The following is a 26,374-nucleotide window of genomic DNA, read 5'->3' as shown; positions in this document are numbered from 1 at the left end:
GGGCACCCTGGCACTGCCAGCCTGAGCCCCCTGGCCCTGCCCAAGGGGCAAAGTGCCAATACCCAGGAGGCACCTTGGCACTGCCCATCGGGCATGGGGCAGTGCCAAGGGGCTGGAGCATATGGGGGCGGGGCTGGATGGGGCGGGGCCTAGGGGGCGATCGGTGGGTCTGGAGGAGTCCTGCTGGCACTCTGCATAGGGATCGATGGGGACGGAAGGAAGACAGCGGTCTTGGGGCGGGCTGGAGTGGGGCGGGTCAGCCTGGGGGGCGGTCAGCCTGCTGGGGGAGTCGCCACTGAGGGGAGGGGGGTGGTGGTGGGGACCATGCAAAGGTCTGTTGACCTCGGGTGGGATTTTCCGGTCTTGGGGCGAGTATCCTGGGGGGCAGATTTGCTAGTGCTACATGGGAGGGCTTGAACTAAATTGGCAAGGGGGTGGGACCCTCAGCAGCAGGGAAGCAAATGAGGGGCTGAACGGAGATGCAGTATTCAGCAATGGCAAGCTGAATAAAGATGATAGGAGCACGACAGGGAGTGGGGAAAACCTGTTGGATTAAATGGCATCTATTTCGATGCAAGAGGGCATTAGATGTTAAGGGCTACACAGGGTGGTATTACGTGTGTTCAGGGAAGTTTCCTCAGGCAGTATGCAGAGGGTCCTACTCGGGAAAGAGCAAAACTTGACCTACTCTTGGGAAATAGGGCAGGGCAAGTGACTGAGGTGACGGTGGGGGACCACTTTGGGACCAGTGACTATAGTTCTATTAATTTTAACATATTTATGGAAAGGGACAAAATTGGTCCACAGATGCAAATTCTAAATTGGGGCAAGGTGAATTTTGATGGAATTAGACAGGAGCTTGCAAGGGTTTATTGGAGTAGCTTCTCTGAGGGAAAAGGGACCTCTGGCAAGTGGGAGGCCATTAAAAGTGAAATAGCTAGAGTTCAGGGTCTATATGTGCCTGTTAGGGTGAAGGGCAAGGCTGGCAGGAGTAGGGAACCCTGCTTGGCAAAACATATTGAGGTTTTGGCCAGGAAAAAGAAGGAGGCATGGCTCAGGTACGTGCAGTTGCAATCAAGGGATTCCCTGGAAATGTACAGGGGATGTACGAGTATACTTATGAAGAAATTAGGAGGGCAAAAAGGGGGCATGAGGTAGCTTTGGCTGAGAGGATTGAGGTGAATCCAAAGGGATTCTTTAAGTATATTAAAGGAAAAAGAATAACTAGAGAGAGAATAGGACCCCTCAAGGACCAAAGTGGACATATATGTGTGGAGCCGCAGGAGATGGGTGAGGTTCTCAATGAATATTTCTCCTCTGTGTTTACCGTGGAGAAAGACTTGAAGACTTGGCAACCTGGGAAAGTTAATGGCGATATATTGGGGACAGTTCACATTACAATAGAAGAGGTAATGGGTGCATTAAAATGTATGAAGGTGGATAAATCTCCTGGTCCTGGCCAGATATATCCAAGAACACTGTGTGAGACTAGAGAAGAAATTGTGGGAACCCTGGCTGAGATATTTGCATCATCGTTAGCCACAGGTGAGGTACCAGAAAACTGGAGGGTAGCAAATGTTGTGCCCTTATTTAAGAAAGACTGCAAAGAAAAACCTGGGAATTATAGGCCGGTAAGCCTACCATCTGTGATGGGTAATTTACTAGCGAGGATTTTGAGGGATAGGATATACAGGCATTTGGGAAGACAGGGCTTGATTAGGAGTAGTCAGCACAGCTTTGTGCATGGGAGATCATGCCTGACAAAATTGGTAGAGTTCTTTGATGAAGTGACCTGGAAAGGTGATGAGAGCAGGGCAGTAGACGTAGTGTATATGGACTTCAGTAAGGCCTTTGATAAAGTTCCACATGGTAGACTGCTCTGGCAGGTTAGGTCACATGGAAACCAGGGAGAACTAGCTAATTGGATGTACAATTGGCTTGATGGTAGGAAGCAGAGGATAATGGTGGAAGGATGCTTGTTGGACTGGAGGCCTGTGACTAGTGGTGTGCATCAGGGGTTAGTGCTGGGCCTGTTGCTGTTTGTTATCTATATCAACGATTTGGATGAAAATGTACAAGGCATGATCAGTAAGTTTGCAGATGACACTAAAATAGGTGGTATTGTAGATGGTGAGAAAGGTTATCAAAAATTGCAGCAGGATCTTGATCACCTGGGAAAGTGGGCTGAGAAATGGCAAATGGAGTTCAATACAGGTAAGTGTGAGGTGTTGCATTTTGGAAAGTCAAATCAAGGTTGGACTTTCACAGTGAATGGTAAGACCTTAGGGAGTATCGTGGAACAGAGGGACCTTGGAGTTCAGGTGCACGGTTCTCTAAAGGTGAAGTCACAGGTAGATAGGGCAGGGAAGAAGGCTTTTGGCATGCTAGCCTTCGTCAGTCAGGGCATTGAGTATAGAAGTTGGGAAGTTATGTTGCAGTTGTACAGGATGTTGGTGAGGCCGCATCTAGACTATTGTGTTCAGTTTTGGTTACCTAGTTTTGGGAAAAATGTTATTAAACTGGAGAGAGCGCAGAAGAGATATACAAGGATATTGCCAGGACACAAGGGACTGAGTTATAGGGAGAGAATGGACAGGCTGGGACATTTTTCTTTGGAGCGTAGGAGACTGAGGGGTGAACTTATAGAGGTCTATAAGATCATGGATAGGGTGAATACACTCAGTCTTTTCCCCAGGGTTGGGAATTGAGAACAGAGGGCATAAGTTAAAAGGGGAAAGAATTAATGGGAACCTGAGGAGCAACTTTTTTATACGGAGGATGGTACATATGTGGAATGAGCTGCCGGAGGAAGGGACATTGACAACATTTAAAAGGCATTTGGACAGATACATGGATAGGAAAGGTTTTGAGGGATATGGGCCAAATGCAGGCAACTGGGATTAGCTTAGATGGGCATTTTGGTCAGCATGGACCAGTTTGGGCCGAAGGGCCTGTCTCCGTGCCGTAGATTCTATGATTCCATGATTATCTGTCCGAAATTTGCTCATTGGCCCCTTGAGTGACAGAAATACTGAAATGTGCCCCCCCCCCTCCCCCCGCCCGCTCCCACACACACACTGACAAATAGGTTGGGCAAACCTGGTCGAAACATTTTTAGCTCTTTTTGATTGGGACGCATTTCTCTCGCTGAGTATATCTTATTTAATGTATACTTGGAATGTAAACCTTTCTGTTTGTCATTGGTTTTATTTATGGTTTATGCAGAAACGTGAAGCCTTTTGACTTCAACAAAACCATGCTGGCTGAGTGGTATAACTCTGTACGAGCTTTAAATCAAGAGATAGGTAAGCATATATAACTGAAGTGGACAGAAATCATCAGGAGCTTTGATTTCCTTTTGATAGGACGCAAGTAAACACAATCGCAGAACATTCCTTAGTGATTTTTAAATCAGTTCTAAACTCGTAAGATAAATGTGCTAATGAGTGCATTATTTCCATGGACACTGGCCCCAGTACTGGACCAGCTGTTTCAGAATACATAATGAGGCATGGCTGTGAGCCCAGGAATCCATTAGCCTATTGAACGACCTGAGCCCTAGGGCAAACATTACTTGATTGACAGCTCTGGTTCTCTGATCAATTTGTTAATTTTGCAATGTTTGTTTACGCTAGACAAAGAGGTTTCAGGTACTTGCAGTTTCAACTATTGATACTCTAATGGGCCTGGATGATTGGCACTTTTATTGGCCTATAATAAAATAGAGGATGTTTTTTAAGAAAATAGAAATTTATCAAGAATTACCTTTTTAAAGCCTTTTTTTACACATTCCACTGTCACTATGGGGTTCATTGGTTCTATTACGTTATGGGTAAGAACAGTACAGCACAGGAAACAGGCCCTTTGACCCTCCAAATAAGTGTGCATGGAAATGCTGTTGCTTGCCATGGGGGTTAGTTATGGGCCATACCTTGGCATTGGGGCATGAGGGGCTACAGAAGTTGCTTGGGGAGCATACCTTTTCATGAGGGGCATGAGTGGCCACAGAGGGTGTGTGGGTGGCATGTCTTGGCATGGGAGCATGAGGAGGAACTTTTGAATTACCTTTCAAAACGTTCTTTCATGCAGGATGCAGGTTAACAAAATCACATAACATTTCTTAGTGATTTTTAAATCAGTTGTAAACTTGTAAGATAAGTGTGCTAACGAGTGCATTATTTCCATGGACACTGTCACCAGTACTGGACCAGGTGTTTCAGGATACATAATGAGGCATGGCTGTGAGCCCAGGAATCCATTAGCCTATTGAACCTCCTGAACCCAACTGGCCCAGTTCCGTAAAGGACCAGGACACGCCTCTCTCCACAATGGAGTGGCCAGGTTGGGAATACAGGGTGCGGGGTTGTGACTTGAACCAGCCTGCACCCTTAAAAGACACAGCTGAAAATCGGAAACCCGGGAACTGAGTCGTGAATCCTGGAACTGGGATCTGCCGGCCATTTCTAAAGGGCTCTCAAATCATCCTGACTGGGTGGAAATCCAATCCGGTGTTTCCACTGGGGACTGGGGAGGGGGATTGCAAAACTGGACCATAACTCTAAGATAGTCACTAACAAGTTCTATAACAAACGCAGGATAAACTTCTTTAACTGAAGAACGGTTAGCAAGTGGCATTTGATACCACATAGAGTTTTTGAGGCGAATAGCATCAATGCAACTAAGGAGAAGAGGTTAGGTAAGTATATCTTAAAGAGAAAGGAACAGGAAGATATGCAGATAAAGTTAGATGAAGGAGAGTGGGAATTATCTCATGTGGGACAGAAGCACAGGACAGAATTCTCCAACCCGGGACTAAATCCAGTGACGGGGGCAGGGGGACAGGGAAGAGGAGTGTTTCCCACTGTGGAGGATGACGGAAAACCACGCTATACCTTCCATCCCCAGCATAATTAATTATGTATCTGGGGATTTTGCGTAGTATTACATGGTGGGGTGGGCTTGATAGCACTCATCCTGCCATCATATGCAGGTACCATATTAAGAAGGTTCTCGACATCATTGACCCACCAATGAAGAAAGAAGGCAGGCCTCCTTAATAACACTGAAACTCTAAGACCCACCTGGTAGATTCACCCTGCACCCACTGCTGTGGCATTCCAGGATCCAAGCCTCCTTCCCGAACTGCAAAGGCAGCCCCAAGCTTTAGGGTCATAGAGGTTTAGAGCATGGAAACAGGCCCTTTGGCCCAGGCCGCCCTTTTTTTAACCCCTAAGCTAGTCCCAATTGCCCGTGTTCGGCCCATATCCCTCTATACCCATTTTACCCATGTAACTGTCTGAATGCTTTTTAAAGACAAAATTGTACCCACTCTACTTTTACCTCTGGCAGCTTGTTCCAGACACTCACCACCCTCTGTGTGAAAGAATTGCCCCTCTGGACCTTTTTGTATCTCTTCTCCTCTCACCTTAAACTTATGATCTCTAGTTTTAGACTCCCCTACCTTTGGGAAAAGATATTGACTATCTAGCTGATCTATGCCCCTCATTATTTTATAGACCTCTATAAGATCATCCCTAGGTCTCCTACTCTCCAGGGGAAAAAGTCCCAGTCTATCCAGCCTCTCCTCAAAACTCAAACCATCAAGTCCCGGTAGCATCCTAGTAAATCTTTTCTGCACTCTTTCTAGTTTAATAATATCCTTTCTTCGGGTAAGTCCTGCCTTTTGTGCACCACATTTGTCCAGATATGTTCCGGACCGGTGTGTTTTCCCGCCAGCCTCGTGGAAATTCGGGCTTTGGGAGAAGATTCCAGTCATGCCTTCATTTGCATCCATTCGTGGGATGCAAATCGGTTTCATGCCAGCCTCCAGTGGCTTTCCTGATCCGACATGGATCGGGTGGGGAGATCCCACTGTGAAATTCACTCCGGCGTTGCTTTCCGCTGAATTTCCCCCGTGCCCACCATTGATCCCGCTACCAGGGTCATGGGAGGACTCTGCCCACAGTTTCAGCTGGGTCAAATGATCTGTTTCTGTGCTGTAAATTGTATGTAAAATGAATTTTATTTTAATATTGGAAAAATAGGAGAGCTTTACTAAACTTCTTTTTAATGAAAAAATATACATGAATGCCATTTGGCCATCACTACCCCACCTAATAGTTTGGCACAATTAAATATCTCCATAGTTGTGCTTCAGATATAGAGCTCAGGATTGAAAATAAAAGCATGCTGCAGTTTGGGAAGCAATTTACTCCTGTATGAAGTGATACAATATACCCTTACAATACAGAAGCTTTAATAATAACACATTTAAACATCTTTTCTTTCTAGATTCACTACATATTCAATACACAAGTAAATTGCAGGCATATTATGAAAGACTCTATCGTGATTGGATGACAGAAATTGAAAATGTAGAGGTGGGTACATGTCTTAAGTTTGTTTATTTGTGTCACAAGTAGGCTGACATTAACACTGCAATGAAGTTACTGTGAAAATCCCCTCGTCGCCACACTCCGGCGTCTGTTCGGGTACACTGAGGGAGAATTTAGCACGGCCCATACACTTCTTTTGGACTGTGGGAGGAAACCCGAGTATCCCGAGGAAAGCCACGCCGGACACGGAAGAACACCTTTTGAAGGTGGTTCAAATGTTGGAGAGATTTACAGCACTCCGTGGGCAAAGTGTCACCTTGGGTGTGAAAAGCAGAGAGTAGGTGCCAGCTTTTGCTGCCGTATTTTTAGACACTTTGTCAATAAAAATCCAAGCGCCAGCTCCCACGATGTCACTCACGCTGGTGGATGAGCCCTCCCCGCCAGCAAATCCAGCTTTTGAAAGATTGGGGCGTCGTTTTTAAAGAGCGCCACAATGTAAATAAAAATGCCTCATCACAGAATTCTCCCCCCATCACCATGAAATCCCCCTGCACCTTCCCCATGGAACCAACCCCCTGCCTCCACTGCACTTCTGCCACAGTACCCCCCCCCGAGCACCTCCTCCACAGAACCCCCCCCAGCACCTCCCCCACAGAACCCCCCAGCACCTCCCCCACAGAACCCCCCAACACCTCCCCCACAGAACCCCGCAGCACCTCCCCCACATGACCCCCAGCACCTCCCTCATAGAAGCCCCCAGCACTTCCCCCACAGAACACCCCCAGGACCTCCCCCACTGAATCCCCCAGCACCTCCCCCACAGAACCCCCCAGCACCTCCCCCACAGAACCCCCACAGCTCTTCCCCATCAGAACACCCCCCCCTAACCCCAGTATCTCCCCCTTGGAGCCCCCTCCGCCCCAGCAGCCCCCCGGCTCTGACCCCTGGGGCTGTACTCACCTGTGCGCCTCCGGCAGGTTCTGGTCACCAGATGCATGTTGTGGAGAGAACCTGTCAGCACACCGACGTGAATTGAGGGGGCGCTGCTATCAGGTGTAAAATCCTAACGTATAGTTAAATAGATGCAAATATGGATCCCGACTTATTCCCTTTAGGTCACTGGCATGGGGTGGGGGGGGGGGGGGGGTCAATCGAGAGGGAAAGTCCTCTACTGCTCGATTGTCCCCCACCTCTGCTGTTCCTGCTCCCCCGAAAATGGGAGTGTAAAATCCCCCAGCACCACCCCATATTAATTATAACAGTGCTGCTGAGGCTGGGTGAGTGACGATGGTGGCAATGCCATTGTGGTAAGGCAATTATTCAATCCTTAACTATTCCAGGTTCCAGCATTACTGGGAAATGGAAGTGGAAGAGTCTTATTGCCGGTGCACTTGATAGCCTCTTGTCATTCTTTGTCCAGATCTGGGTGGTTCTGATGATGACAAGAACATTTTTCATTTAGCCCGGTCGGTCAGTTTTATACAGATTTGGTCCCTCGCTAAATATCCTGGGGGGACAGCACGGTGACACAGTGGTTAGCGCTGCTGCCTTGCAGCACCAGGGGACCGGTTCGATTCCCGGCTTGGGTCACTGTCTGTGTGGAGTTTGCACGTTCTCCCCGTGTCTGCGTGGGTTTCCTCCGGGTGCTCCAGTTTCCTCCCATAGTCCAAAAATGTGCTGGTTAGGTGGAATGGCCGTGCTAAATTGCCCCTTAGTGTCAGGGGGACTAGCTAGGGTAAATGCATGGAGTAATGGGGATAGAGTCTGGGTGGGATTGTGGTCGGTGCATACTCAATGAGCTGAATGGTCTCCTTCTGCCCTGTAGGGATACTATGATTCTAAAGAAGCCAATAAACTATTTTCCTTTTTAATTCTATCGGCCCACTATCAGGAATATGACCAGGGATGCATTAATTGTGACCTTTTCAGCGTTGCACGTATGTTGAGAACAAGCATTAAAAGAAGTGACTGTTTACAATGTCACCTTCCCCAATAGCACGCTGCAAGAAAATCAGTGAAAAATCCTGGCTTGTTCCCTTCTGTCTTTACAAGCCGGCCAAAGTACATTCTGCAATTTGAATCATTTTCTGGTACAGGTGTTTGAGGTTCTGTACTGTGTCAGGTTAGTTATCGCATTATTCACACTAATATATGTTCTGTGTACAACATGATTCAGGAGATGCTTGTGAGCTTAGAGGTGTGTTCAAAGGAGGAGGCCAGACAGCTGATAATGTCCGACTTTCTTCCAATTGTTGGCAATTTGCAACGTCAGTGTGAAAACGAGCAGTCCACCGTGGATGTAAGTATGTTTATTTGTATTTGAACAACCAGGAGCACCAAAGGGTCCTTGGTAATTGAATAAACTGGGCGATTCCAGTGGGAAGCCATTGCACGCGGTCGGAACTAAATTAAAATCCTGCTCAGACTGAAGGGATGAAACCCTTCTTTTCCATGGTAGTGAATTCCACACAACCGTGAGACAACTGTGGAGTAGTTTTGTGGTGAATTGTTCTGCCGTGGGAAGAGGCAGGAATTTTAGTACACCAAAGGTCACAATGGCAAACAACATCCTCCTTGAGAGACGCCCTCAGGAATACTGGAGTATGGAGTAATGGAACTCAGGTCGCCACCTAGACTTCCCCACATACTGAGCAGCTGGTTTCAATGATATTCTCCCCACTAGAGGGAGAAGAATAGAGGCAGTGGATATGTTCATAGCTTTTAGGTTTCAATAAGGGGTAAACCTTTTAGAACTTTTAGACGGGACTCTGACTTAGAGGTGTTCAGTCATAATTCCACAGATTCGCACCATTGGCTCCTCCGCCAAGCACCCACACCAAATGTCCGAACCTGCGGTTCTCGTACTGAGCAGGATTACTATTGCAACATCACTTTGTAATCATCAGTCGGGTAAGACTAACCTGTCTCACGACGTTCTAATGCCCAGCTCACGTTCCTTATTAGTGGGTGAACATTCCAACGCTTGGTATATTCTGCTTCACAATGAGCTGAACTGAGATGAGGAGAAATTTCTTCACCGAGAGGGCGGCGAATGTGTGGAATTCACTACCATGGAACGTAGTTGAGGCCAAAACATTGTGCGATTTCAAGAAGAAATTGGATAGAGCTCTTGGGGCTAAAAGGATTAAGGGATATGGGGGGGCGGCGGGGGGGGGGGGGGGGGGGGAGGGGGTGGATCAAGGATATTGAATTCAATGATCAGCCAGGATGTTACAAGTCAGGTCGGATATTTCAAGGTGTTCTACGAAGTTCGCCTGACCTGTAATGTTTTATGTTGAATTTGGCTAGGATGAGCATGAGAGGTTTTACTTCAGGTGTGATTCAACTGACCCACGAGGAGCTTTTATCAAAAACAAAATTTAATTAAGAATGTTGTTGACATGTATAGTAAGGCAATGAGCAAGAACTTTTAACAATTACAAACAAGAAACACCATAACCACGATAATGTATAACTCCTAAGGAAATATCTCTAGTGTGTTCCAACCAAAGCCAACATCCAATACACAAATCCTCCAAATAAACACAATACAGCATAGGTTAATGCCCACTTGTTACAGGAATCCCATCTCCTGGGTCGAATGCCGAAAATCCCTTGTGAAGAAACTCAGAAGAGGTTGTAGTCAAATCTATTTTCCAAAACACAGCTTATTTAAGGCAGAACCAAACAAAGAAAAAAAAACAGGGAGAGAAAGAGACCGCTTCTTAGCTTGCTGCTTCCCAAAATGAAACTAAAAGCCCAAAGAAAAAAACCCCTATCACCTGACTGCCACAGCTTAGCTTGACCGCCCCCATGACATCACTGAAGCTGTAAGCTGCATGATTTTTTAAAAAAGACCTTTCTTAATGGTACACTCACATGACAATGATCAAAATGAATGATGGTGTAGACTCGAAGGGCCGAATGGCCTACTCCTGCTTCTGGTTTCTATGTATCAGTTTATTTTATTTGGGGTCTTTTCAGTTGCTACATGGAATGTGAGATAACCTAACATCTTTGGTTTCGTTTTTACTAAAGGTAAAGAGAGGAATATATCATAAAATCTATACTCTGGTAGCATCTTGCAGCCAGACTGGGTGTGAATGGAAGTATAAGTATAGGCAAGTAATAATTGACCCTTGGGGCTTTTTGTTGTATACCACTGGGCCATTGCACATGTTCCTCCCTCCTAAAAGCATTTATTCTTGATGGAATATGGTTCTGTGGGTACTCGTTATACCTTGCTGCAGTGGACATCCCTCATTTGTAAACCTCGTCATAGAGGTTTATAGCATGGAAACAGGCCCTTTGGCCCAACTTGTCCATGCCTTTTTTTAACCCCAAAGCGAGTCCAATTGCCCGCGTTTGGCCCATATCCCTCTCTACCCATCTTACCCATGTAACTGTCTAAACGCTTTTTAAAAGACAAAATTGTATCCGCCTCTACTACCTCTGGCAGCTTGTTCCAGACACTCACCACCCTCGGTGTGAAACAATTGCCCTTCTGGACCCTTTTTTATCTCTCTCCTCTCACCTTAAATCTACGCCCTCTAGTATTAGACTCCCCTACCTTTGAGAAAAGGTGTTGACTATCTGGCTGATCTATGCCCCTCATTATTTTATAGACTTCTATAAGATAAGAACATAAGAAATAGGAGCAGGAGTAGGCCATCTAGCCCCTCGAGCCTGCCCTGCCATTCAATAAGATCATGGCTGATCTGATAGTGGTTTAGTTCCACTTACCCGCCCACTCCCCATAACCCTTAATTCCCTTATTGATCAGAAATCTATCTACCTGTGACTTAAACATATTTAACGAGGTCGCCTCCACTACTTCAATGGGCAGAGAATTCCAGAGATTCACTACCCTCTGAGAGAAGAAGTTCCTCCTCAACTCTGTCCTAAACTGACTCCCCCTTATTTTGAGGCTGTGTCCTCTAGTTCTTGTTTCCTTTCTAAGTGGAAAGAATCTCTCTGCCTCTACCCTGTCTAGCTCCTTCATTATCTTATATGTCTCTATAAGATCTCCCCTCAGCCTTCTAAACTCCAACGAGTACAGGCCCAATCTACTCAATCTCTCCTCATAAGCTAACCCCCTCATCTCCGGTATCAACCTGGTGAACCTTCTCTGTACTCCCTCCAAGGCCAATACATCCTTCTGCAAATACGGGGACCAAAATTGCAAAGATCACCCCCTAAGCCTCCTACGCTCCAGGGAGAAAAGTCCCAATTTATCCAGCCTCTCCGTAAAACTCAAACCATCAAGTCCCAGTAGCATCCTAGTAAATCTTTTCTGCACTCTTTCTAGTTTAATAGTATCCTTTCTATAATAGGGTGACCAGAACTGTACACAGTATTCCAAGTGTGGTAGTGGGCTGTGAGGGACAGAGTGAACCATTAAAGCTAATCCTGTTCTTCCCTGGCACTCACACACACTGGAATTTTTAAAATAGTGATTGGAACAGATATCTGGGCTCTCCCTGGTTGAGGGCAATGTGCTGAGACCCCTAAGTAAGATCAGCTAACTCAACACTGCCAAGCCATTGGGAGCCGCCATAGTAATTTTTAGGAGGAAATCGTTAAATGGTAAAATGCCAGGAAGATGCTCTGAATGTTTCCATGCAGCGACTGCAACCTCCCTGATGTAGCTTGTCTTCCATTTATCCCACCTCGATAGAAACAAATGGAGAATTTAGCCCACGAGATGGACTTGCAGTGCAAGGCTATATACAACGTTAGCAAGGAAGCCATTCAGCTTTGGGAGGAGCACCAATTAAACCTGGCCGACCACGAAAACCAACTGAAAGAGCAGCTGGATGGCTGTCGGAAGAAGCACGATAAAGTAAATCAGGTGGGTGAAGGGTGGGTGCCCGGTGTGGAATCCCATTGTGGAGAATTTGCAACTCACCATTGCAGCACAAAGCCAACATTATGGAAATTGAATCAATTCCCTTTCCATTGAAACAAATGGAAATTAAGGGCTGGGTTGTCCTTACGGGGGTAGGAAAGAGAAATTGTAACTACTTCCTATTCTCAAACCCATCTCAGGGGAGGGATACAAACATTGGTTGGAGCGGAGTCCTTGTAATTGGCATACAGACAAGTTGTCTCTCTAATGAAGGATCTCGCTGCATGAGCGCCAATTGGAGACCTTCAAGCTTGAGAGGAGCAGCAGGCTGAGGTGGCAGGGGGATAGAGGGATATAAGCGGTTGGTTTAGAGAGGTAAACGTGTTCGGCGCAGGCTTGAAGGGCCAAAGGTCCTGTTTCTGTGCTGTACTGTTCTTTGTAAGTAACAGAGAGGGTGTTTCAACACCGGCGGCTTCCTTGCACTAACTTCTAAAACTTTAATTAAAAACTAGTAGAAATAGTTCTTGCAGTCAGGCCACCATTGGGAGTCCCTCCACAGGGCAGCATGCAGTAGCTGCTTCACCCAGGCAGGCAGTAAGGGCACCTAATCTGTCCCCCACCAGTGCAGGAAATTGCCCGTCACGTTCATTCAATTGACATTAACAAGGCTCTTAACAAGACTAATTGGCTATCTGTAACTTGCCAGTGGGTAGCCCTGCCAGTCCTGTACTGCCAACCCTAAAATAGCCAATGTGTGTAATAGCTGGAAACTGGCATATCTGCCAACGCTGACATGTTCCGGCTCTGTCCAACTCTGTTCCTGCTCCCAGGAGGATCTGACAATGCAGCTTTAAATTTCTATAAGAGACTGTTTCTGACTCATAATGATGGTTTAATCTCCACAGTAGATTGGAAATTACCACCATTGTCTTTTTATTTTGCTAAGTGACCACACAATCTCACAAAATAGGGTAAGTCGGTATTGGCAATAATGTTCCATCCCCGTCATCAACTGTAGATGATCACTCTAAACTTGTAGGGAGGTCAAGTAGATCTTTATCATGCAAAACATAATATGGAATAAATGACCAGCAAGGCCAGTATAAATGGGCAGAATTCTCCCCCCTGGAACTAAGTCGCAGGGCAGGGGTGGGACTGTGGAATATTTCCCACTGCAGATGCTGGTGGAAAACCGCACCATCTTCCAGCCCCACCTTCATTGATTATGCACCCAGGGGTTTAGTGCCATACTCGATGGCAGGACGGGCATGATGGCACAAGTCCTGCTATCATATCTGGGTGCCATATTAAAAAGCTACCCAATATCACTGACCCAACATTGAAGGGAGAAGATGGATCTCCAGGAACACTCTACAGCCGGAAGATGGACCATAAGACAATATGACATAGGAGCAGAATGAGGCCACTCGGCCCACCGAGTCTGCTCCGCCATTCAATCATGGCTGATATTTTTCTCATCCCCATTCTCCTGCCTTTTCCCCATTATCCCCTGATCCCCTTATTAATCAAGAACCTATCTATCTCTGCCTCGAAGACACTCAATGATCTGGCCTCCACAGCCTCCTGCGGCAAAGAGTTCCACAGATTCACCACTCTCTGGCTGAAGAAATTCCTCCTCATCTCTGTTTTAAAGGTTCATCCCTTTAGCCTGAGATTGTGCCCTCTGGTTCTAGTTCTTCCTACTAGTGGAAACATCCTCTCCACATCCACTCTATCCAGGCCTCGCAGTATCCTGTAATTTTCAATAAGATCCCCCTCATCCTTCTAAACGCCAACGAGCATAGACCAAAGTCCTCAATTGTTCCTCAAACTTCAAGCTCTTCATTCCAGGAATCATTCTTGTGAACCTCCTCTGGACCCTTTCCAAGGCCAGCACATCCTTCCTTAGATACAGGGCGCAAAACTGCTCACAATACTCATTTGACCTCCTCGATGACACTGAATCTGTAAGATCCACTTGTAGATGCTCCGCCCACCCACCGCTGTTGTGTTCCGGGGTCCAAGGTTGTACTGGTACTGCAAAATGCACCTTGTAAGACAAGTAGGAGGGTGTACAGAGAGGCATGTGGAAAAGTGACAAGGCAAACTGGATCTAATTATGTGTTTCACAAGGTTGAAGAGAAACTTCAGGAGAGCTTTCTCTAAGTGAAGTCACATCTAAGATCCTATCTGGTGTTATGTACTGGAAGTTTACCGCCTCGCCCGCGTGAGGCTCGTAAGATCCCGTCCGAGGCCATCGAGAATGCCGTTCTGCAAGCCTCACCCGCCCCGATTCCGGGTAAAATCCCAGCCATGGTTTTTGCATCAGCAAATGCAGTTAATTAAAGTGACTAGTGGTTTCCTTGATGTCTTGAAATAGTAGAAATTGGCAATATTCCCAGATTTAACGACACAAACAGAATCATGTTTAAAAAAAAGGGTTGTGTGTACCATCTATTGGCCGTACTTATTCCACATGCTTCTTCCAGACGAAAACAGAGCTTTTAGATTTTAAGTCGTCAAACATTTCATACCAAAATTCAAGTATTTGTGTTTCTGTTAAAAGTATAAATCTTTTATCAGGCGAGGGAAGCAAATCTGGACCAGCTTATTGATCAGCTGCGACAGAGAAACACAGAAGCAGAGCTGAAGTCAGACCACAAGAAGGCCATTTGCCTGCTGGATGGGATCAGAAAGGGGCAAGTATTTCGACCCTGCAAGGCTTTGTTTAAAAAATAAGTTTCTCTGCTGTTCTTTTTGTTAGCTCTCTCAATGAATTTGATGGCCTTCAGTTGAAAAGCCCATGCTAAGATCTGCCAGTTAAACAATTGTTCCGATGCACAGAGAAAGACGCTGGCCAGTATTTCAGTAGGAATAATCATTCACGTTGACTCTCAAATATGAAGATTTCCTTCCAGTTAGTTGCTACTTCTGACCAGTTATTCTGCTCACTGGCTGTCAGTTTCAACTAAATCACTGTATTTTCAATAAATGCAAAATTTGAGCATGAAGAATTATTTGGTCTGTGAAAATTGCAAGCCAACCACCCCCCACCCCCCCACCTCCCACTTCAGTGTCCACCAGTGGGTGGCACGGTGGTTAGCACTGCTGCCTCACAGCGCCAGGGACCCGGGTTCGATTCCCGCCTTGGGTCACTGTCTGTGCGGAGGCTGCACGTTCTCCCCGTGTCTGCATGGGTTTCCTCCGGGTGCTCTGGTTTCCTCCCATAGTCCGAAAGACGCGCTGGTTAGGTGCATTGGCCATGCTAAATTCTTCCTCAGTGTACCCGAACAGACACCGGACTGTGGCGACTGGGGGATTTTCATAATAACTTTTAAGATGCACCTTAAGACCAATTACTTTGACCAAGTCTTTGAACATTTGTTCTGATATCTCCGTGTGTAGTTGGATGCTAAATATTGTCTGATTATATCTTTGGGAAGTGCATTTGGATGTTTAAAGTTTATTTATTAGTGTCACAAGTCGGCTTACATTAACATTGCAGTGTTAATGTAAGCCTACTTGTGACACTAATAAATAAACTTTAAAATCCCTCTTCCCTCACCCCAGCATCACACCCCATACCATATTTTTCTGTTGAATTTTTGTGAAGGTTGTAGGTTCCTTTATAAACTTATGGCATCGTTATTAAGAATATATCGCCATGGTTGAAACATGGGCAGAATTTAACTGAGCCCCACCAGAGCAGGCATGATCACTGGGGGCTGTGAGAATTGGGCAGGAATACCTGCATTGGATTCCCAATGTTGGGAATTTTGGGCAGGGAGGATTCAATGCGGGAATCCTGCCCACCTTTGGCAGAATATCAATCAGGCTCATTGACGTGCCAACTGACACCAGTTATCCTGGAGCCCATAGCTATTTAGTGGCGACTCAGGGATTAAATGGGAGCCACATTACTTTTTCACATCTCCTGAAGCCCTATGGATTTTCCACCAACCCCTCGGGGGCACAGATTCTGTACCTAATTCAGGGACCCAGATCAGAAAGGGGCAGATTGCTGAAAGTATCCCCTGTCCTTGCTTCTGACCACCCTGCCTCCCTATCTCCTGTTACCCCTCCTCCTTCCTGTGACTCCTACCCCAACCTTGCTCACCTTTGACACAGTGTCCCTCCTTGACCCTGGACCTCTGGTGGATGCACTACCGGCAGCGGCCAGTGCTCCCAGTGGCGCCAATTGCAGTGAGGAGGTGCCGGCCTCTGATTGATTGGCAACCCTCAGCAAGCAGGATTTCCGTCCTTGGGATCCACAGTCCCAGGGGAGACCCTGTGATGGTTAGTTATGTGCCTGATGGACACTTCATTCTGTCGGACCTCCTGCACAGTGTTGATAGGGGTTTCCCACTGGTTCTCCAGTGGACGACACCCCCATCAGTCCCACTAAATCCTCCCCACAATCTGTCACGAGTAAAGTGCTCACACTCCTCTCCATACATTTCTGTTTCAGCCCCTGTTTTGAGAGTCACTAAGTTCATTTGTTTTTGGGGAAATGATCTCCAATTTGAAAAGGCTGGTCCTGTGAGTCTATCACAATTTTCCTGTCAACCCTGACTGCTATTCCTACCCTTTTTCAATAACTTGTCTTGCAATTTTTTTATTTGTGAAGCCTACTTTTGACAGCCAATTCTATCCTTACCCTTATCGCGTTCATTTTAATGTGTTCAGTGTAACAATACAATGCTGCTTTGACGAAAGGTCAACCTGAAAGGTTAACTCTGTTTCTCTCTCCACAGACGCTGCCCAACCGGCTGAGTATTTCTGTTTTTAACTCAGCTTTCTGGTATCCTGATTATTTCACTCTCGTGTAACACTGTAACCTGTTTTAACTTGGGTTTTATTCTATACACAGATATGTTAGCTTTTTTCAAAAGCAGCTGAAGATAGTTCAAAATTACCCTGCCATGTCAGAAAAGGAGCTGCAAAGGTTCAGTGCTGTGATCAGTAAATGCTTCGATGTAACAGAAATCTATAAATCGGTATGTGAACTCTTCAACCTTGTACCAAACTGACAGAAATAATAAAATACTGTACTTGGGAAAATATTTATATATTTCCTTTTCTCCTTGCTCAGTACGGGGCTCGGGGCGGCACGGTGGCACAGTGGTTAGCACTGCTGCCTCACAGTGCCAGGGACCCGGGTTCGATTCCCGGCTTGGGTCACTGTCTGTGCAGAATCTGCACGTTCTCCCCATGTCTGCATGGGTTTACTCCGGGTGCTCCGGTTTCCTCCCACACTCCAAAGATGAGCTGGTTAGGTGCATTGGCCATGCTAAATTCTCCTTAAGTGTACCCGAACAGGCGCCGGAGTGTGGTGACAAGAGGATTTTCATTGCAGTGTTAATGTAAACCTACTGGTGACGCTAATAAAACTAATTGTTGCAACAGGACCCCTAAGGCTATATAACTTACACCCTTCGAGAGGTGTGACAGATCTGACCCAAAATTCAAACAGCAAATGCTAGGAATGTACTGTAAATCTGTCTGCATTAGGATGCTGATTCATAGAACCCCTACAGTGCAGAAGAGGCCATTTGGCCCATCACATCTGCACCATCCCTCTACCAGAGCATCTTACCCAGGCCCTCTTCCTCACCCTATCCCTGCAACCCCACACATTTCCCATGGCTAATCAATCTAACCTACACATCTTGGAACACTAAGGGGCAATTTAGCATGGCCAATCCACCTAATCTGTACATTTTTGGAGTGTGGGAGGAAACGGGAGCACCCGGAGGAAACCCACGCAGACATGGGGAGAATGTTGCGACTCCCCACAGACAGTTACCCGAGGCTGGAATTGAACCTGGGCCCCTAAAGCTATGTGCTAACACTGTGCCACCATGCCTCTCACTTGTTGAAACAAGTCTGTATTTCAGACAAGGATCTTTTATCAAAAAGCTGGAAGCTTTATCCAGAACTGATGCTTTTACTTACTCTATTCAGAAGCTGAGAGATCTACTGTGCATCAACAAAAATTTTAGATTTCTTCGCCACAGACCTCTGACCTCAGCCGCAGTTGGGAGTCTCCAGTGCCGCGGCAATGAATGGAGTTTTGGCTGAGCGCCAAATTCTCCGTTCTCACTGGCAGTGGGGGCAGGGCGAACGAGATCGGAGATGCCCACCCCAGTGTTAGCTTTTTTCTGATAAAACTAACCTGCAGGTGGCGGACCACGACAATTGGGTTGCTGCCTTGAGCTGTGTCCAAAGGCAAAATAGGAATTGGGAAGTGAGTGAATGAGACCATGGCTTGAGTCATCATGCAATATCACCTAAAAGCACATCAGTTTCAGCATGTATGTCAGCAACATTCAGCTCTGTCTCACCACCACTTCCTTGCACTCCTCAATTGCCTCCGATTTGTCTTGCTGGTTATTTGACATCCAATATCGAATGCCAAATTTTCTACAAATAAAATTTGGAAAGACTGAACCCATTGCCAGAATGTTTCCACTCCGTCCGCCATGCGAATCGTAGCAAGTGAGGGGTGGACAATGGAAAGGTCTATTGTTCTGGGACAGGATTTTATGGTTTCGGGACGAGCAAGGCAGTAAAATCCCGCCCAGTGTCTTTGGTCCCTGCTGCAAGCTCTCTTCCCTGTTCACCAGTTCTGTCCCTGGTAACTGTCTTAATCTCCACAGAGACTGGTGTGCCCATTTTAAAGGGTGCCCCAATCTGTGGAAATAATGGACTCCCTCCCCCCCCCCCCCCACCTCCCCCACCTCCACAAGCTTTGAGGCACCCCCCTCCCCTCACAGAAATATCAGGGAGCACTCTCCCTCTTCTCCCCCGCACCTGCACTGTCCTCGGTGCACACCCCTCTCCCTAACCCCCTCCCCACCACACATGGGGAAACCGCACCCCCCCAATCTCCGCCCCCCACCAATGCCCAATGATGGCAATCCAGCGACGGTATTCCCCCCCCCCACCCGCCAGCAGTACCCAACTCAGTGCCCTATCTGGTGCCTACTTCAGTGCCTCCGGTAAAGCTCCTGGCACTGCTGGGGTAAACACAGTAAGAAATCTCACAACACCAGGTTAAAGTCCAACAGGTTTATTTGGTAGCAAAAGCCACACAAGCTTTCGGAGCACTGCGGCTTTTGCTACCAAATAAACCTGTTGGACTTTAACCTGGTGTTGTGAGACTTCTTATTGTGTCTACCCCAGTCCAACGCCGGCATCTCCACATCATGACTGCCGGGGTGCCATGGGGCATTGCCCAGCCTTGGCCCTCAATCCCTGGGCCTCTAGGTACCTCTGTACCTTTCGCGTGGTCCTCCCTGCTGGTTTTCGCTTTCAAAAACCAGCGTGATTTCACAATGCCAGGTGGGGGGAAGCATTCCGTAGAGCTAGATGATACAGTTGGGAGCCTTTTAATAATATTTAAATTGATTTAAATTCAAGCCCTTTCTTGGCATGAGCTTGATTACCAAATAAACCTGTTGGACTTTAACCTGGTGTTGTTAAAACTCTTACTTGATTACGTTGCCAGTGGGGAAGATCTCAAACCAAGATCTCACCGGCCCAAATCTCATTATGGCCCTCTCGTGAGATTTAGAATCCCTACAGTACAGAAGGAGGCCATTCAGACCATCGAGTCTGCACTGACTCTCTGACAGAGTATCTTGCCCAGGCCCACCACCCCTGTAACCCCATGGCCATTATGGGATTTGCATTGTGAATGGACCTGCTAAATCTCATGCTTGACGTGTGGCTTGTATTTAGAGATATTCAGACACTGCATTCCAATACTGAACTGTTCAAAAATGTTAGCCAAGTCAGGCAGTGATTAATTTCAAGCTCCATTACTGTTTTGTGTTACGGGATTTGCATTGTAAAACCGCACTACTAATGTCTTTTGTTGTTGTTTTGTAGAATAAACTAAAGATAAAAATAGAAGCCCCTTCTCCAATGGAAGGTATGCTCGTTTATCGATTCTAAGTTAGAAAAGTATTAACTTCCTATAAATGCACGTATTAGTAATGAATATGATTTCACAGTGAGATGCCAAGCACTGTTTAAACAATATTATTAACCTGTGTCAGCTTAATACCTTCATGAAGGAAGTTGACAAGAAGGCATATTACTGCATTCATGGAAAGTGCATAATTTCAAGGTGCAAGCTTTACAACAAACAAAGAAGCTTTCAGGAGTAGTGACCAAGTTAAAAGTGAGGGGTGGGAGGTTTAGGGGAGATTTGAGGAAAAACCTTTTTACCCAGGTTGTGACAGTCTGGAATGCGCTGCCTGGGAGGGTGGTGGAGGCGGGATGCCTCACATCCATTAAAAAGTACCTGGATGAGTACTTGGCACGCCGTAACATTCAAGGCTATGGTCTAAGTGCTGGCAAGTGGGATTGGGTGGGCAGGTCGGGGCATTTCATGCTTCGGTGCAGACTCGATGGGCCGAAGGGCCTCTTCTGCCCTGTAGTATTCTGTGATTCTGTGACCAGCACGAGCTAGGTGTCAGTTATTTAATTTCTAAACTTGCTCTGCAAAAGTGAGCCAGTCACTTTCAAAATGCTTTTGCTACACTTGGGCGTACAGAGGATTTCAATACACTGATTGGAATGTATGAATAGGTAAGAACATGCTGAAGAACGTTCGGCCAGATATGAGCAGCAACATCGAAAGTTTCTTAACAATTGCAGCTGATTTTTAAAATAATGGTCCAAGCGAGAGAGAAGACTTTGTGCAGAGAATTACTTCATAGGCAGGGAGACTGGGAGTGAATCAGTGTCCTTCCAGCTCAGCCTGGATATAATGCATGCTGCTGTCCAAATCTGGTCATAGTGGTCTTTGACATTTAGGATTTGCAAACGGATTTACCGAACACAAAACTGTCATAGGTTTGATTTTTGGGAATAAGGTTTAATGAATTATTGAAAAAGGCAGGCATTTTCACACTATTCATTTTTTAAAATAAAAATTTAAGATTGGACTTTTGGATTGTGCCTTAAAAGACTGCCTTATATGGAGCATTCAATTCACACTGCAATTCCAATGACCTGTCACAAAGCTATTATTTATGTGTGCATTATTTGCCTTTTTATGGCTCTTATTGCAGTGAACATTACCTACTCTGAAGTCAGTGAAATTCCAGATGGAAGCGAAGGAAGTCAAAGTATAAGGGAAGAGGTTACAGACCAGTCGGCCATCATTGACACTGTAAGATCATGCGATGGGGCCAGGAATTTATGTTAAACTGGGCGGTCCTTGCCACTTCACCTGGTGTGATTCGTGGGGCTGGATTTTTACACTGGGGGCTTCCCACTTCTGAGAGTTATCAGCCAATCTCTGGTTCCCAGCAGCACCACCAGGAATAGCGACCACCATTGGGACTGCACCCAGTCCACAATGGCATTCGCTAATGGGGCTGAATGTGAAGATAAATGTCGGGGTGGATGGGTCTCACTTGGCAAGGGATCTTCTCATTTCTTGCAATATGCTAATGTACATTAAAGTTGCAGTTCCCATGCAAAGAACTGTGACACACTGATATTCGCCGGAATCCTCTGAACTTGAAATAACTCCTCGGAGGCCGGTGTCCCTTCACCAGATTTATTTACCTTTATTTACGAGCTTAATTTTCACTCCTAAGAGTGCTTCAGATACAAATTCAGAATCCGGAGTATTGATACTCCTCAATATATATACAGGTGAGACTCCCTGATTGGGCAAGCATTACCTCAATCAGGGAGCTCATACTCAAAGAGGCCAATCTCAGACCTCTTCCGCGGCTGGGATTCTCCAGTGCCGCTGCAGTGAACTGAGTCTTGGCTGAGCACCAAATTCTCCGTTCTGGTGACGGGGCGAACAGGATTGGAGAATTCCGTCTGAATCCTTGCCACGTTCAGTAGATATACTACAACGCTGAAAGCCAAAGTGAATAAATTGTGGCGTTCCGTACACAGGTTTTAAAATTGATAGTTTTAAACAGCTGCCATTTTCATACAAGGACGTTTGGTAAACTTCTATCACTTTATTTAAACACTGCTCATGTTAAAGAAAAATCTTCGTATACCTTCATCATAGCACAAATAGAACGTGACTTTTCGCCTCCCCAAACAAAAATGTTTGCCAAATCTTAACAGTACCTCTTTAAGACTGCTGAAAAATTGGACGTTATTGTTGAAGCTTTTCATCTTGCACTCATCAGGACATTCGCATGTAAGGGAAATCAACAAGTTTATATTGTATGAGAGGAGAATGCTGATTGGTTGGCAAATAGAGTCTGATTGGTAGCGGTGTTGCCATGGGGAACACCTTTTTAAGAGGGCCTCTTTAAACAGGGGCATGTTAACGTAAATTTCATCATGAATAATCACAGTGACTTCCATTAAAATGTTCTAGGGAGAAGAAACAGTGCCCCTGCAGCAGGAACAAGGCCCTCATATTGAAGGTGTGAATTTTCAGACGAAGCAACTCTAACATGAAGGCTCCGTAAAGTTCAGGCTATGGACTAGTATTCATTATTCTATGCCTCAAATCATCTTAAACAACAACTGTTTTCAGACTGTGTAAACTTAAGTCAAACCCTGGTTTACATTGTAAAAATAAGAATGCACTTCAAATGGGAATCCACCATAAACTCAAAAGGAATTCCGTTGAACATCTGTCTGGATTCTTCCACCCCTTTTGGGCTTTTTTTGTGTTGGATTGAATATTTTTGTATAAGCACAAATTGCACATTATTTGGGAGCTGGCATAGACTATCAAGGGAACTGAATTAATCCACTAATTTTAACGAACTGAAGCAGCCGGGTTTAATGACTTTTTATGAATGCTCACTCAACCCTTGGGTCCTGCAAACCTTCCTGGACTGTTCTCCGCTTCGCCACCCTTGATTTCATTCACTAGGAGGTCAGGGGTGGCACAGTGGTTAGCACTGCTGCCTCACAGCGCCAGGGACCTGGGTTCAATTCCCGGCTTGGGTCACTGTCTTTGTGGAGTTTGCACATTCTCCCCGTGTCTGCGTGGGTTTCCTCCAGATGCTCTGCGTTTCCTCCCACAGTCCAAGATGTGCAGGTTAGGTGCATTGACCATGCTAAATTCTCCCTCAGTGTATCCAAACAGGCGCTGGAGTGTGGCGACTAGGCGATTTTCACAGTAACTTCATTGCAGTGCGAATGTAAGCCTACTTGTAACTAATAAAAAAACTTTGACTGTTAAAACTTAATGCTGTTGCTGCCTTTTTAACACTAAACAAAGAAAGTACTGTACACAATTTGATTTTTATAGCAGCTAGAGTCCGTCCCTTTCCTTGGTTGCTCATCTGAAAGTTTAAGGTTTATTTATTAGTGTCACAAGGCAACTTACATTAACACTGCAATGAAGTTACTGTGAAAGTCCCCTAGTCGCCACACTCCGGCGCCTGTTCGGGTACACTGAGGGAGAATTTAGCATGGCCAATGCACCTAACCAGCACATCTTTCAGACTGTTGGAGCAAACTGGAGCACCGGTGGAAACCCACGCAGACACGGGGAGAATGTGCAGACTCTGCACAGACAGTGACCCAAGCCAAGAATCGAACCCGGGTCCCTGGCACTGTGAGGCAGCAGTGCTAACCACTGTGCCACCATGTTGCCCATACTGTTGCTTGAGTTTTTCTCCTGGTACTCACCCAAGCAGCCTGGATGGTACATACATTGAGTTAAGCTGTTGCCCCTATGGCAATCTCTTTGACTGTACAAAAATCCACCATCAATCACACCCAAGAGCTGCATAGATGCTGTTTCTCTATGAAAGCAGCTTGTGTCCTTTGCCAATGCCAACACAGCAGCTGATGTAAGCCAGTGTCTTTATCAGTAAAGTGTTCTTTTCAAAAGAAATACATATGTATGTCCAGCTGATGACAATTTAAATAAACATTTTATATAACCTATCTTCATGACAGTATGATAAATAATAGAGTGAAAAATGATAGATTCAATCACACATGTATGCTAACATTACCTCTTTGTATTTTTAACTCTGCTTTGCTTTAGGCCTCAGCATCGAAACTATCCACAAACAGCAGAAAGCTGGAGGAAGTATACACACGAATAGTTTTTCAGAGGGGGAATCATCACCTTTTACGAGCCAGCACCTGTCTGATGAAGAGTCTGAGGGGAAGTTGGATTCCCTCTTAATCAGGAACCAAAGTGTAAGATTATAAGGAGGGAAATGGTGCCATTCACTTCTAGGATCGCTCGTTGTGTTTAATGTTACCGAGAGCCATCATATGAGCTCATCTTACTTACACTGGCAGAGCAGCTTTGGTGCACAATAAGTCTTCAGAGGCACCTCAATGAATGGGAGATTATAACCCCAATATAAGACCATAAAACATAGGAGCAGAATTAGGCCACTCGGCCCATCGAGTCTGCTCCACCATTCAATCATGGCTGATATTTTTCTCATCCCCACTCTCCTGCCTTTTCCCCATAACCTCTGATCCCCTCATTAATCCAGAACCTATCTATCTCTGTCTTAAAGACACTCAATGACCCGGCCTCCACAGCCTTCTGCGGCCAAGAGTTCCACAGATTCACCACTCTCTGGCTGAAGAAATTCCTCCTCATCTCTGTTTTAAAGGATTGTCCCTTTAGTCTGAGGTTGTGCCCTCTGGTTTGAGTTTTTCCTACTAGTGGAAACATCCTCTCCACGTCCACTCTATCCAGGCCTCGCAGTATCCTGTTAGTTTCAATAAGATCTCCCCTATACTATTCAAGTATGCACACATGTCAGTATGTGTGGGGAAGTCTCTGGACAGAATTCTCAATTTGCAAGATGCAAAAAGTCAGAGTCCTGCCGGCTTAAATTCATGTTGCAATTTTCCCAATGGCAGGTTAATGGTGGTTTGCCTTCCCTCCTGGCAGGTAGCGCAAACGTGACTTGTATTCATTTGCATCTCATAGATCCTCATTAAAACAGCTACCCATTGGCATCCCGTCAGGCCTTCCATTCTTGCGTCACGCCAGTGGGAATTTACATCAGCATCAAACCCGATTGCTAATGAGCGACGCGCACAAGGCAGTCCTCAGTTCGCCAGAGACTTTGGGGGAAGTGCAGCAACTTTCTGCCATAGTGCCATGCTGCTCCTGATGAGCTGTTCACCACTCTGCCGGGGCAGACTGGTTCCTGCCTCCATCTCCATGCCGAGCTGGTCGTCATGGACAGCACCGTGCTGCTGGACCCATGGACTCTCCTGTGTCACCGAGTCGGATCAGTACTGTGCCTGGGGTTAGGGAGTACAGGGGTCTCTCCTTCCTTCTCAGCCACACACCAGTGGCTATCTGGACAGCACCGTGCTGCTGGACCCTCCTGTGTCACTGAGTCAGATCAGTACTGTGCCTGGAGTTAGGGAGTAATGGGGTCTCCTTACCCATCGTGCCACACACCTGTGTTTATCTGGACAGCACCGTGCTGCTGGACTCTCCTGTGTCACTGAGTCAGATCAGTACTGCATCTGGGGTCAGGGGATACAGGGATCTCTCCTTCCCCCTCAGCCACACACCAGTGTCCATCTGGACAGCATTGTGCTGTGGGACTCACACAGCCACTGCAACAAAGCTACAAAGTTTGACCTGCCTTGGGTCACTGTCTGTGTGGAGTTTGCACATTCTCCCCGTGTCTGCGTGGGTTTCCTTTGGGTGCTCTGGTTTCCTCCCACAGTCTGAAAGACGTGTTGATTAGGTGCATTGGCCATGCTAAATTCTCCCTCAGTGTAACCGAACAGGCGCCGAAGTGTGGCGACGAGGAGATTTTCACAGTAACTTCATTGCAGTATTAATGTAAACCTACTTGTGACACTAATAAATAAACTTAAAACTAATCATATGACCATTAGGGGAATTGATGTTACCAAGTGTTTTAACTCAAATGTAGATTGGCGCTGCTCTTTTGATGACAGTTGGTCAGGAATAACATTCTACACCCTGCAGCACAGTGCAGTAAGAATTTCCCTCTTTGTTTCTCCAGGATATTGTGGAAGAAACAGAAAGTGCTTCTAAATTTGAGTATTTCAGAACCTCCAAAGGGAACACCTACACGGTGATTTCTGATACAACTCAAAGCGCCAGCACAAGTCAGATCACCACTCTGCAAATTGAGCAGCATCTTCTGGACTATGTGAAACATGCCTTCCTTGCTGAAACAACATTTCTAGATTTAAAGAAAAGGTTAGTGGGGGA

At 46.1% G+C, this 26,374-nt stretch overlaps 1 protein-coding gene across 1 annotated transcript in view; it reads left to right on the top strand.

The window, feature by feature from the left end:
- LOC144503046 (coiled-coil domain-containing protein 180-like) overlaps positions 1 to 26,374 on the top strand; it is an 88,816-nt gene that overhangs the window by 7,504 nt on the left and 54,938 nt on the right. Inside the window, exons 5-15 of the mRNA XM_078227548.1 lie at positions 3,226 to 3,305; positions 6,292 to 6,380; positions 8,512 to 8,634; positions 12,013 to 12,186; positions 14,767 to 14,882; positions 17,054 to 17,180; positions 20,077 to 20,119; positions 21,219 to 21,367; positions 22,553 to 22,601; positions 24,188 to 24,345; positions 26,163 to 26,362. Coding sequence (XP_078083674.1) covers positions 3,226 to 3,305; positions 6,292 to 6,380; positions 8,512 to 8,634; positions 12,013 to 12,186; positions 14,767 to 14,882; positions 17,054 to 17,180; positions 20,077 to 20,119; positions 21,219 to 21,367; positions 22,553 to 22,601; positions 24,188 to 24,345; positions 26,163 to 26,362 — 1,308 coding nt within the window. The remainder of the gene's footprint in view (positions 1 to 3,225; positions 3,306 to 6,291; positions 6,381 to 8,511; positions 8,635 to 12,012; positions 12,187 to 14,766; positions 14,883 to 17,053; positions 17,181 to 20,076; positions 20,120 to 21,218; positions 21,368 to 22,552; positions 22,602 to 24,187; positions 24,346 to 26,162; positions 26,363 to 26,374) is intronic.

Source organism: Mustelus asterias, chromosome 13, assembly GCF_964213995.1.
Source record: "Mustelus asterias chromosome 13, sMusAst1.hap1.1, whole genome shotgun sequence".
NCBI lineage: Eukaryota > Metazoa > Chordata > Chondrichthyes > Carcharhiniformes > Triakidae > Mustelus > Mustelus asterias.
The sequence above is the reverse complement of the archived record's forward strand: the minus strand, read 5'-3'. Positions and strand labels throughout refer to the sequence as shown.